The sequence below is a fragment of the Mus musculus genome, chromosome 7 (assembly GCF_000001635.26).
Source record: "Mus musculus strain C57BL/6J chromosome 7, GRCm38.p6 C57BL/6J".
Taxonomy (NCBI): Eukaryota; Metazoa; Chordata; class Mammalia; order Rodentia; family Muridae; genus Mus; species Mus musculus.
In genome coordinates, this window is record NC_000073.6 from 120,172,204 (window position 1) to 120,185,192 (window position 12,989).

General features: G+C 42.7%; 1 protein-coding gene across 1 annotated transcript; it reads left to right on the top strand.

The window, feature by feature from the left end:
* The first annotated feature begins 1,654 nt into the window (after positions 1–1,654).
* On the top strand, positions 1,655–11,513 carry Anks4b (ankyrin repeat and sterile alpha motif domain containing 4B). The gene is made up of 2 exons (NM_028085.2): positions 1,655–1,879; positions 9,709–11,513. The coding sequence occupies exons 1-2, from the start codon at positions 1,716–1,718 to the stop codon at positions 10,814–10,816; spliced, it is 1,272 nt and encodes a 423-aa protein (NP_082361.2). The 5' UTR covers positions 1,655–1,715; the 3' UTR covers positions 10,817–11,513.
* Positions 11,514–12,989: the final 1,476 nt, after the last annotated feature.

Genomic DNA, 12,989 nt, shown 5'->3' on the forward strand with positions numbered 1-12,989 from the left:
GTGGAGAAAACATTGCAAAACTGAGTTTACAAGAGGGCACTTGGCATGTGTTTGAATTACAAGTCTGGCAAAACTAGAATTTAATAAATTCATTGAATGAATCAACAAAAAGACCACCTACATGAAATAGTGGCATATGGGAATGTGATATGTTGAAGCTGTCCTCTATGGTTAGGGTAGCCCACAGCAATCTCCACCATGCAAATGAGGGCAGTCCTGATTGGCTAATATTTGATTTCCAGGACATACTGGGCTCACATGGTACAGCCTGTGGTTCTGAGTTGTACTTGGTTCAGATTGGCCTTATTCACTTACATCATTCTGCAACCAGAAAGTGCTGTTTCCTACAGGGACAAGGGTGGAGCAGAGACCGAAGGAAAGGTCATCCAGAGACTGCCTTACCTAGGGATCCATCCCATCTGCAGACACCAAACCCAGACACTATTGCTGATGCCAAGAAGCACTTGCTGACAGGAGCCTGGTATAGCTGTCCTCCTGAGAGGCTCTGCCAGAGCTGGGAGCAGTACAGATGTGAATGCTCACAGTCAAACCATCAGATTGAGCACAGGGACCACAATGGAGGAGTTAGGGGAAGGACTAAAGGAGCTGAAGGGGTTTGCAACCCCATAGGAGGAACAACAATATGAACCAACCAGACCCACCAGAGCTCCTAGGGACTAAACTACTAACCAAAGAGAACACATGGAGGTACCCATGGCTCCAGCTGCATATGTAGCAGAGGATGGCCTTATCTGGCATCACTGGGAGGGGAGGCCCTTCGTCCTGTGAAGGCTTGATGCCCCAGCATAGGGGAATGCTAGAGAGGTGGGGCAGGAGTAGGTAGGTGGGATAGCACCCTTATGCAAGCAGGGGAAAGGGGAGATGGAATAGAGGTTTTCGGAGGGGAAACTGGGAAGGGGATAATATTTGAATTGTAAATAAACAAAATAACCAATTAAAAAACCCTAACATCAATTCCTCTCTTTCCTATAGCCTGGGTATTGCTACTTGAATCATTTAAAAATATCTATAAATATTAATCATATACATATATATGTATATATAATGACATATGTGTATTTATGTATAATAGAAATATTTATAAAAGATTTTTAAAAAAGAAAGTGCTGTTTCCTTTTTGTGACACTCTCTAGACCAAGCTTTTTTGTGGCAGTTCCTGGAGAGTGACCTGTTTGTCTTCTGGCCTGTCAATCGGCCTTCTCTCCTCCATGTTATAGCAAAGATTTCACAACTGTAAATTTACTAAGATCTTTTATTTTATACTTCAAATGGCTAAATTCAAGTTGTACAAATTAGACCCCCTAAAATCTATTAAAACACCCCTTCTCCCACCCAAGTGAACTTAAACAGTTCAGAGTTTTTTGAGATTATTTCCCATATTCTGTGAGTGGGTGGTCAGTATCACATCTGACACTAGTTAATGGACACAGTAAAGATTAAACGTGCTTCACCACACTCATGACACACCTGTCAGGCCTCAGTGGTCATTGCCATGGTTGGTCCCCAAAGGAAAGGCCCAAGTCCAGGATTGCAGGTCTTCCTGGCTGGCTGCCTTCCAAGGAGCAAGGCCGGAGTGAACTTTGGCCTGGGGTGATACTCCCCGTCACTGATTAACCAGCCCTGTTGGAAGACTGTGTTACCAGCTCTGCCTAGACAAAGACTCCTACCTGGCCAAGCTCTGGTGGGCAGAAAAAATGTCTACCCGCTATCACCAAGCAGCGAGTGACAGCTACCTGGAACTTCTGAAGGAGGCCACCAAGCGTGATCTGAATCTCTCAGATGAGGATGGCATGACACCCACTCTCCTGGCAGCCTACCACGGCAACCTCGAGGCCCTAGAAATAATCTGCAGTAGAGGGTGAGTGATTCCTGTTAGGGTATCCTGGGTGGGGAGTACCACACCGGCAGTAAGAGACAGAGACATCCACGAAGACATTTTACTTCTTTCTAGGCTCCCTAAGTCTTTGGCTTTTAGAGAAAGAGTCAAGACTAAGCTAGGTATGGTTTCTTTCCCTGTGAAAACAGCCATTTAGGAGTCACTCAGGCAGAGGGGTGGGGGTAGGCATTGGAACTATATGCCCTGAAAGTCATATCCATGGAATTGAAATGGTTAACTCCTTAAAAAGAGGTCACCATGCTTTTTGGTTCAGTCATCCTCCTTGGTTAGGACATGGCTTTATTTTACGTTTTCAATTGTGTCACTAAAAACTATCTTTTATGAACACTCGGCCTTGGTGTAAGCTGAATTTTTGAATGAAATTTCTGGCTTTACAAGCTATAAAATGAGTCTTCAATCTTCACACACACACATACACACACCATCCCTTACCTTTAAATTCAAGTCTTTGCTAACTCTTTTATTCTGCTTGTCCTGCTCATTGCCAGAGGGCTAGTCAGGGTAGGCAGCTACGACTTAAGATGGGCAGAAATGGAGCGAAAGAGGAGTCTGGGAGAATGAGAGGAGTGGGAGTGGGAGGACGGGAGGGGAGGTAAAGAGTAAGAGAGCCAAGTGATTCCAGGACAGTGCATATTTAGCATCTGGCAGGTGACAGTCCACCTCTCCTCCTTCTCTCTCCTTCTTCCTCTTTCTCTTTCTTCCACTCCTTCCTCCTCTGATTCCAATTCTTCTCATATATTTTTGGTGCTGCCCAGATGGTGCTGATCAACAGAACATCCTAGTGTTCCTGTGGCAATCAGATCTGAGAGGGGAAGCCAAGCGAGCGGCTTTGGGTAGATGTGATAAAGCTCGTGCCAGGGAAGGGAAATTAAGCTGACATTAGAAAGACAAGGAGCTGATCGAGGTGGAGGGAAGTGTTTTCCCCCTAAGGCAGAACACTGTGCATTCCGAGGATGGAAGACATTGAGCTTGGCTGGACCTGACCTGCACAGGGACAGAACCTAAGCCATAAGACCAGACTATCAGGAGCCTTGAGAATTCTGCTGAGAACTTCAATCTTCTCCTGAGAGCCTAGACACCACACCCTCTATTTACAAAGGAGGCCATCAGATAGATTTATGCTTATGAATATTGTTCTGGTGATTGTACAGTGGTCACAGAGAATGTCTAGGGACATTCAAGGTAAAGTGAAACTCACGTGGTAACACTGGGCGTGGGTAGACACAGAGATGTGAGTGACAGTTTGGATGTCAGAGAGTGATTGGATGTGGCAAGTAAAGGAAGACGAGGGTCAACATCCATGTTTGGATTAAACAGATTGCGGGTCTGGCCACCTCGTTGGACTGGGGAACATGTCAGAAAGAGCGTGCTCACTCTCTATACGGCATCTCCTGAAGCTTTATTCAAGTTAGGTCTTTCTTTTTTTTTTTTTGAGTTAATGTCTCAGTTTTGCTACAGCAGTGAAGTATGCAACACTCTCTATTTAATTTACACCTTTAGTATCATAACCAGCAAATTTATTTCTTAGGTTATCCCCCTATTTGTTACATTTTTTTTTCTAGTTGGCAGTGTTGTGATGATTGTTCTTCCACGTAAGTCCTGGTCCATACTTTTTTTTTTCCGAGTGCAAATTCTCAGAACTAAAGTTGTCAGTTGGCCTACACTTGTGCTATGATAACGAAATACCTCAGACAAGGTAACTCAGAGAGGATAAAACTTATTCTCATAATTTTAAGAGCAGCCAGGAAGTCTAAGATCAAGTTGGCAAGAAGTTTGGTACCTGGAGAGATCAATTTTCTGTTTCCATGATGGGTTCTTATGGCTGCCACCTCTAGGGAGGGCAAAGGTGGAGCCCCCCCTCCCCCATGATAGGAGAGAGAGGAGGTACAGGCAAAGACAACTAGGAAAAGCAAGTTCCCTTCTTCGATAGGGAATCACTTTTACAAGGGGAAAGGCAGGGTCCTGGTGAGACTGAGAACGCCAGTGCTGAGCAGCCCTTACATTTCTGTCTGCGAGTCTATAACATTGCCCCAGTTTTATAACAGGTTCTTAAATATTGATTTATAAAATTGGCTTTCAGAGAAGGTGTGTGTGTGTGTGTGTATGTGCGAGAGAGAGAGAGAGAGAGAGGGGGGGGGAGGGAGAGAGAGGTTAATGGTAGTGTCAGCATACCAGGATGCATATGTAGAGATCAGAGGACAGCCTTGGTTGTCAGGCGTCCACTTTCCACAGTGTTTGAGAACAGGTCTCTTGTGATCTCAGATTAGCTGACCCATGACCCCCCAAGGACTCTCCTGTCTCTGCCTCTCATTTTGCCAGGAAAATGATGAAGAAGCCTTTGATCTGGCTTTATGTGAGTCCTGGGCATCTGAACTTAGGGCCTTAGCCTTGTACAGTGAACAATTTACCCACTGACCCATCTCATAGCCTTCAAAAGGCTTTTAAACTTAACAGCATCAACTCTTTATCATATATATTATGAAAGTTGACAATATTTTAACAATTAATACTGTAAGTATAAATACTTATATATATATATATATACACATAATATGTACTTATTGAATACATGCATATATAATATATATTTAAGTGGATATAAGTCTGTCAATTTCTGCTACCTAATTCTTTTTTTTTTTTTTTTTTTGGCTACCTAATTCTTATTTCAAGGTCATTCATTCCAAAATATTGGCTGATAAATATATTCCAAATTTTTTCTTTTCCCCATATGCACAAGTACATTTTTTTCTTAAAAAGGCACTAAGTTAATAATATGTCATTATCAATTTGAAGTTAAAAGTTAATATGCATGCAGTTGGTTTTTTATGACTACATTATATTCTATTGTATGGCTTTATTATTATTTATTTATTTTAAATCAACAAATAAAAATTGCACAGCTGGGCATGATGATAGTGTACCTGTACCCCCGCCATTCTGAGTCAGGAAGATGGTGAGCCTGATGCTAGCCCGAACTTCGTAGTAAGTCCCTGTCTCCAAAACTTTTCATATGCTTCATATACAGTATGGTATTTTAAATACATCTATGTTATGGAGTGATTGGATCAAGCTAATTATATGATACCGTGTACTTGTCATTTTTGCGATGAAGATATTTAAAACAGCCTCTTAACAATTTTCAAGGATGAAAACTGTTTCTCCTGTAGTCATCCCATTGTAGAGTGCATTGCTTGAACTGCCCGCGCCCCAATGGGCATTGTGAATCCCTAAACCTGAATCACCACACTTCCCTCCCTATCTCCAACCACTGCCTACTCCCGAGACTTTTATAGGCCCCATATTGTTTAGATCCACATTTGAGTGCAACTGTGAGGCCTTTGCCTTTTGGTGCCCAGCTTATTTCACTGAACATAACGTCCTCCGGCTCATCTATGTTTCCAAATGCAGGCCTGTCTTATTCTTTAAGGCAAAATAGTATTCTATCGTACATATGTGTGTGCTGTAAGTATGTATGTACATGTGCCTATGAACATATGTGTGTATGCAGCTTAATTAGTTACCTATTCATGACACTTAGTTCCTTCTCATCTCTGGCTTTGCCAGGGACTGTTTGACTTATGTCTTGTTGCCATGATAAGCAGTCAACAGGAACAGCCTTGTTCATTCAGCTCTCTCCACACCCTCACACTTCCGTGGCATAAGTTCCTTAGCGTAGAGCAGGGGATTCTGGGTATCCCTGATATCCTGCTAAGCAGCCTGAGGCAGAGCATGCTCTGCCCAGCATGGCCCTTTCCTCATGATCCCACTGAAAATAGACAACTGATATTTTTCAATCATTTCCTGTTGGCCGGGCAAACACTGGGGGTGTATGGTTCTAATTGGCATTTTCTTCATTATTATAAGTACAAATAATTCTCTTTTTTATGTAGAAAAACATTTTTGACAGAATTATTGTTTTCTGAGAACAGCTTTACACATAGTCAAAATCCACTTCAAAAGAAGAAATTGGAGTGGAACAGATGCCGAGCGTGTTGTAATTTAAGCAAATTACCCACTTAACAACAATAACAAGCCCACTTAGAAATTATTGCTCAAAATTCTTGCTTACTAAAAATCAAGGGCAAAATATGGCTTATTTTAAAATTGCTTCGGAGAGTTTCTCTTTTGGGAAGAAAATGCCAACACTACACTGAAGCGATCCCCAAGCATCCATAGGATATTGGCATTAGAGTCTGCCTATCAAAGGGGAGGGGTGTAGATGGTGGGGCAAATGTATACAGTAATTTTACTGAGAAACCTGAGCCAGAAAACCAAGTTCAGCAACGTGCATTGGAGAGGTAGGGACAGGAGGGTCTGGGACTTTTGGGGCAGTCAGTGGAGCTAATAGGTGAGATCTAGAGATCTAGTTTTAGTGAGATGCCCTTTTCAAAATGAATAAAAAGTGGAGAAGCAATTGAGGAAGAAAGCCATGTTAACCTCTGCCCTCTATGTATATGTTTTGAAGCATGGGCACGTGAGAGAGTACATAGACACACACACATACAAACACACGAGGTATGTGGGTCAGGTATGGTGGTGCATGCCTGTAATCCCAGAAATCAGGAGACTGAGGCAGGAGGATTCTAAGTTGAAAACCAGCCTGTGTTAAAGAGAAGAAGGACTCTTGACAAACAGAAGCAGGGGAGAGAGTAGGATTACATTTTTAAAGACTTCATGAAACTTGACAATAATATATTTTTTTATATCAATTGGAAAGTTGTCATGAGGGTTTAGATGCACAGGAAACCCATGGATAATCTTGACAGTTTCATCTGTAAATCTGAAATTCTACATTCGAAATTTTCTCTAAAGAAGCTGCACCTTGGCCCCATCTCAGGCTTTCTTCCTCTCATCTTGAAAGCATCACCCAGGACCCACTGAGATGAGAAAACTCACTGCTTTCTGCCTGAGCACATTGATCACAGCAGACTCTCAACAGCCTGTTACTTCCTGCCACGACTAGCCCTGCCCAGCACTTTCTTCTCTGGCTTATGCAAACCAAGGATAATTCAGGCAAATTCAAGCAGTGTTTTTTTGTTTATGTCTTGGTCACATCTTGGCTGTTTTCCAGCCTTCCTTTGATGTCTGGGTTACTTAAGGGGTCCTTTGAAAATGGTGTTCAGTTAAGTAAATAAAAAGTGAAACCGTGTGTTTGGGGATGAAGAATTGTGCTCCCCAAAGATTCCACTGTGCCAAGGCTGGAAGGAGGGGTCTCCTTTGATCCAAAATAATTAAATTGGGCTAACTGGCTAGAGCTCTCTTGCCTGACAAAAATGGCATTATTTACCATTTGCTTTCCTTAAATTCAATTTCATTTTCTTTCCTTCCTTTCCCCATTTCTTCCCCATACCTAACTCCATGCTATCTGGTCACACTGATGTATACTCTGGGTTCCCCACATAAGCCATGTGATATCAGCCATCCTTGTCTGTGGCCACGCTGTTCTCTGTGTGACACAGGCAGTCAACCTACGGCTGGACCTATTCCACACTGTGCTTCTCTTGGATTTCACTGTGTTTTTGTTTCAAAATTGAGCCAACATTAAAAAAAAATTCCTTGAAGTTCTGGAGTTCAGTCTTCATTTGGAAAATGGATGTGCTAACACTTTCTGCCTTGTTAGGGCATAGCCAGAGCTGCCCCAATACTGCAACTGCCAGGAGATTGATTGATCTTTTCTTGGTCTTTGTTGAGGAAACAAACTTGGTTTCTGTCAGTTGTGTGTCTTTGTTCAGATTTTGAGGTTTTGGCTAGAAACTACAGAAGATAAAAGAAAAAAAATGTAGGCTTCTTCCTCTCTGGGAAAATTAGCTAATTGGATCAATAGAGCACTACTACTTGATAAATAAAATAAGTTAAGCAAATACTTAACTATGAGAACTAGGCTGGTATGGGGGCTTATATCTGTAATCCTGGCTCTAGGGAAGATGCTGCAAGAGGTTCGCCACAAGTTTGAGGCGAGCTTGCACTACATAGTGGGTTCCAGCCTGTCTGAGACACAGGATAAGATGCTTTCTCAAAAATAGATGATAGATAGAGAGGTAGGTAGGTAGGTAGGTAGGTAGGTAGGTAGATAGATAGATAGATAGATAGATAGATAGATAGATAGATAGGAGATAGATGGTTCAGTGGGTAATGGCATTTGCTTTTCAGTCTGATGTTTGCAGATTGACCGCCAAGAACCACATGGTGAACTGAGAGAACTATGCAAGTTGCCCTCTGACATCCATATGCACACAGTGACACTCATACCCAAACATATACACACAGAAAATAAATACATTTAATTTCTGAAAATATTTTTTTTTAAAAAATTAAAACTCCCACAAGAGAGTTGCAGTGGTAGGAAGAAGAAATGAGAGAGACACAGATAGGTAAACCTGGGCAGGCTTGATCTGAGGGTGCTGCCTGCTGGGCTGGAGTGTAGCTCCATGGCAGAACACTTGGCAGGCACGCATGAGGCCCTGTGTTCTGCCCTTAACACTGCAAATACAAAACTGAAGGTGTGCTGCCTCTTACCATCATTTAAAACCATCGCACCCCTCAGAGTCTCGCTGTACTCTAGGGCTGACGAGTGGTTCTCAGCCAAGGCTTACAGGGAGGAGACCCAAGTCTGAGTCATCAAATGACACAACTCTGGTTTTGCAACATTAGCCCAGGGAACCTGTGAATCACCTGAAGATCGTGTCAAGATTCTAATTCAGTAAGTCTGGGTTGGGCTCTAAATTCTGCATTTCAATAAAACCATAGGTAATCTATTGTTGCTGCTGACTATATGTGTGGGTCAAAAAACTACCCAAAATAGGACAGAATGGTACATTACAAAGTAGGACAGAATGGTACATTATCGATCTTTGTAAGGTATGGATTTTTTTCTGTTTCTGTTTCAGCTTTCCCACCAGCAGTGGTGAGAGATTTTCTCAATTCACCCGCCCCCCTCCTTTGCTTCAGTAGGGTCTGTACTTGCATCTTAAGGCCTCAGAGGAATAGAGGCTCTTTTTTCTGGTTGCTTTTTCTTCTGTTTTCCTCATTTGATTAAAGAGAGGGCTGAAGTGTTGGCTAGAATTAGCTCTCTCTAAGTCCTCAGAGAATACTGCTAAGTTGTCAGGACAATTGAAAGCCAATTAAACATAGAAATTATTGAAATCTTATAAGTGTACACTGAACAGATTTTATTAAAATGTAGCCCTCAATTTACCACTTTATAGCTAGTTCACTTTTTTTTTTATATGTGTAGTCTGAAGTTACACATGTCTATTATATTGCTACGGTAGAAATAAAATAGTAGACTATTGCACGTATCTTCCAATCTCTACATCCAGTGAGGTGATGAGGTAACATGAAAATTTTCATGATTTATACCATTGTAATGCTATAAACCAAGCCTTTGATTTTATTTTCCCCATGAATGAGCCCATTGTTAAACAATTACCAGTATAACATTAGATGATATTCTTGGCTTTGGGGAAATTTCTAATTAAGCTCAATTAGAAGTAGTCATATTCCCTTTCTCTGTCATATGACCCAACTCTGACCAATGTGAAATGCAAGTGACAGCTAGAAAGGTTTGGGGGAAGCTTTTCTTCTAAAAGGGAGGCATAGGGGAGGGATGGCTCTTTCTCTTTCTGCCCATCTGGTATCTGGCTGTGATGCAGCCAAACTTGGCAGCCATCATATGTCAACGTCAAGGCAGGGTAAACATGCATTTTGTTGGTTGTTTTTGTTTTTATTTGTAGACCTTATAGTCAGTGAAAAAACAATTTAACATACATCTTTCATATTTTCTTCTCTAGTGGAGACCCTGATAAGTGTGACATCTGGGGGAACACTCCTCTACATTATGCAGCCTCCAATGGCCACACTCATTGCATCTCATTTCTAGTCAATTTTGGTGCCAACATCTTTGCCCTGGATAATGACTTGAAGTCTCCACTGGATGCTGCTGCTAGTAGGGAGCAGAAAGAATGTGTTGCTCTCCTGGACAAGGCTGCCACTGTGCAGAACACCATGAACCCCAAAAGAGTCACCAGACTGAAGGAACAGGCTCTGAAGAATGCCAGGAAGCAGATGAAAGAGTGCGAACGGCTTCAGGAGAGGCACCAAAACAAGATGGCGCGCACCTATAGCAAGGAGGACTCAGGGACGATTTCTTCTTCCCATAGTACCTTGTCTAGGTCGTTTCTTTCAACTACTTCAGCTGGTAGATTTGGATCACTGTCCAAAGGCATTAAAGATACCTTCAAGATAAAATCTAAGAAGAACAAAGATACAACAGAACAGCTAGAGAAGGACGGAAGAAGTGGGCAGAGGCCTGTGATGGAAGTGTTCAGAGAGGAGGAAGAAGACTCATTTCCAAAGGACTTCAAAGAGAAGCTCCATTTCTCAGTAGAAGAAGATGATGATGTACAACATGAGTCTATTCTCAACCGTCCGGGTCTAGGAAGTATTGTTTTTAGTAGAAACAGAGTACTGGACTTTGAGGACATCTCTGACAGCAAGAGGGAGTTGGGTTTTAAAATGCCCAGTGAGCTATTCCAAAGACAAGGAGCAGCAGGAACAGTTGAAGAAGAAGAAGAGGAGGAGGAGGAGGAAGAGGAGGAGAAGAGAGAGGCAAACGGCACTGCAGGTGATCTTCCTTGGGATGAAGAAGAAGTAGAATGGGAGGAAGATGCAGTTGATGCTACTCCACTGGAAGTGTTCTTGCAGTCTCAGCACCTGGAGGAATTCCTTCCCATTTTTATGAGAGAACAGATTGATCTAGAGGCTCTGCTGCTTTGCTCTGATGAGGACCTTCAGAATATCCACATGCAGCTGGGCCCCAGGAAGAAAGTCCTTAGTGCCATAGACAAAAGGAAGCAGGTGCTCCAACAGCCTGGGCAGTTGGTTGACACCAGCCTCTAATGGAGGACATTGATTAACAGGCTAGCCAGAGCCTGGGGTTCATGCTGAGTTCTCCTGGAACCACCCCAGGATGAACCCTGTGCTTGGTCTCTGTCTAATGACAAACCACTGGGTGTAGGTGTTAGGGTTTTAGAGAGGACACTCCAAATCAGAGGCTCATACTCTGTATCCAAGTAAACCATCAATGAGAAAAGACCTTGGGAGACCTTGAAATGGGAAAATGGTGTTTCTCTTCCAGGCTTTGAATTCTGTGTAGACCAAAGGCTCTCACTAGTCTGAAGCCCAAAGCCCAACTTAATGGATCATTTAACAGAAGCTTGCTAACTGTGGGGTTGGGTTGACAGTATTCCTGTCTGAGAATCAGGACGTGTAGCAGGTAGGGGGATGGCAGGCAGAAAATGTGGACTGAATTTCTAAAGTTCATGTATGGAAGCCCTAACCCCTATGTGAATGGTTTTGGAGATAGGACTTTAAAGATGTGATTAAGGTTGAATGAGGTTATAAGGGCAGCTCGTAATCCATATGACTTAAAAGACAAGGAAGAGTGGGAAGGGTTGGTTCACACTCAAGAAAGGAGGACAGCAGGAAGGCAGCTGCCAACCAGCCAAGGAGAGAGGCACTGAGAATTCGAACCTGGAAACAGTTTGGGCTTTCAGCCTACCGAGATGCGAAAAATAAATGTCTGTTGTTTGGGCCACTCTGTCTGCAGTGTTCGGTTATGGAGGCCTAGGCTGACAAGCATGGTGTGTAAACAAGAGGATAGTGAAGAGAGCAAGGAGGATTCAGAAAAACAATGCCTGTTCCATCTCACAAGGTCTCTAAGCGTTAAGTGTCTTCTGAGGTGCAAAACAGGAGGGAAAAGGTATAGTTTTAGGAAGGTTGATGGTGAAAGTATATTTTGCACACCCATGTTTGCTAGGCATACCCTCACTTCGTTAGTGTGTATCCACAGGACTGCTGCCTGGACAAGCGCTTGTTATATAGTCTAGATCTTAGATGTGACCCAAAGACCCATATGCTAATGCCTTGGTCATCTGCCTGTGGAGCTACTGGGAGGAGGAGGAGGAGGAGGAGGAGGACGACGACGACGACGACGACAACGACAACGAGGACGAGGAGGACGTCTATCCACCAGGAAGAGCTTATTAGAAGATGTTAGGTCATCAAAGCATGCCCTTGAAGAGGTTATTGGAATTCCAAATGCCCCTTTCTTTGCTTTCCAGGCAACTTGAACAGGCTTCCTCTGCCACATGCTTCTAATGAATCACCTCACCACAGGTCCCAAAGCACTAAGACCATGGTCATGGAGTGAGTGACAAGTTAAAACAAACCTATCTTTCTTAATTATGAACATATGTTGATTCCCCTTAGATAGGCACCGATGACAGAACAAAGGAACAATTCTATCCAAGTTGAGCTCAAAACCATGAAGGTTTTGGAGTTACTTAACAGGAGTATGGGTAACTGTATTAGCACAAATGGTGCCTCCTGGGGGCTCCCTGCCTAAGCTGCTCTTTGCTGCTTTCACAATGCTAGGAGTGGGGCTTGTGAATCTCTTAACTTGTATATGCTTCATGAGCCTGGCGAATTCTCTATAGCTTCTGGAGTCTTCTGGGTTTCCTTCCTCTCACCAATAGGCAATGTTTCAATTCAGACGAAAGAGTGACATAATAGTTTCATACACACACACACACACACACACACACACACACACATATGTAATTGTGTATAATAGTCACACACACATATTCCATTATCCTCTATTGTACCTTTCTCTCCATCTCTATAAACTTTTTCCTTCTCACAGATCCTTTCTGCTTTTCTCTCTCTCTCTCTCTCTCTCTCTCTCTCTCTCTCTCTCTCTCACACACACACACACACACACACACACACACACACAAACTCACAAACTTAACAGTCTTATGACTCCTGAAAAGTCTTAATTTCATTCTTTACAGTTGAATAAAATTCAGTTGTGTAATGCACTACATTTTCTTTTCCCATTCACTGGTTGATGGACTTCAGACTGGTCCTATTTCCTGGTGACTGTGAACAGTACAACAATAAATATGGATGTGCAGGTCTGTGTGGTATATTGACTGGGCTATCTGGGCCACATGATAGTTATGTTTTCAGTTTTTGAAGGGCTGTCAAGCTGGATTCCATAGTTTAC

Coding starts and splice junctions, on each gene's coding strand:
- Anks4b (NM_028085.2), top strand. CDS start 1,716: ATGTCTACCCGCTATCACCAAGCAGCGAGTGACAGCTACCTGGAACTT. Junction 1,880..9,708: donor GAAATAATCTGCAGTAGAGG/GTGAGTGATTCC, acceptor TTTCTTCTCTAG/TGGAGACCCTGATAAGTGTG.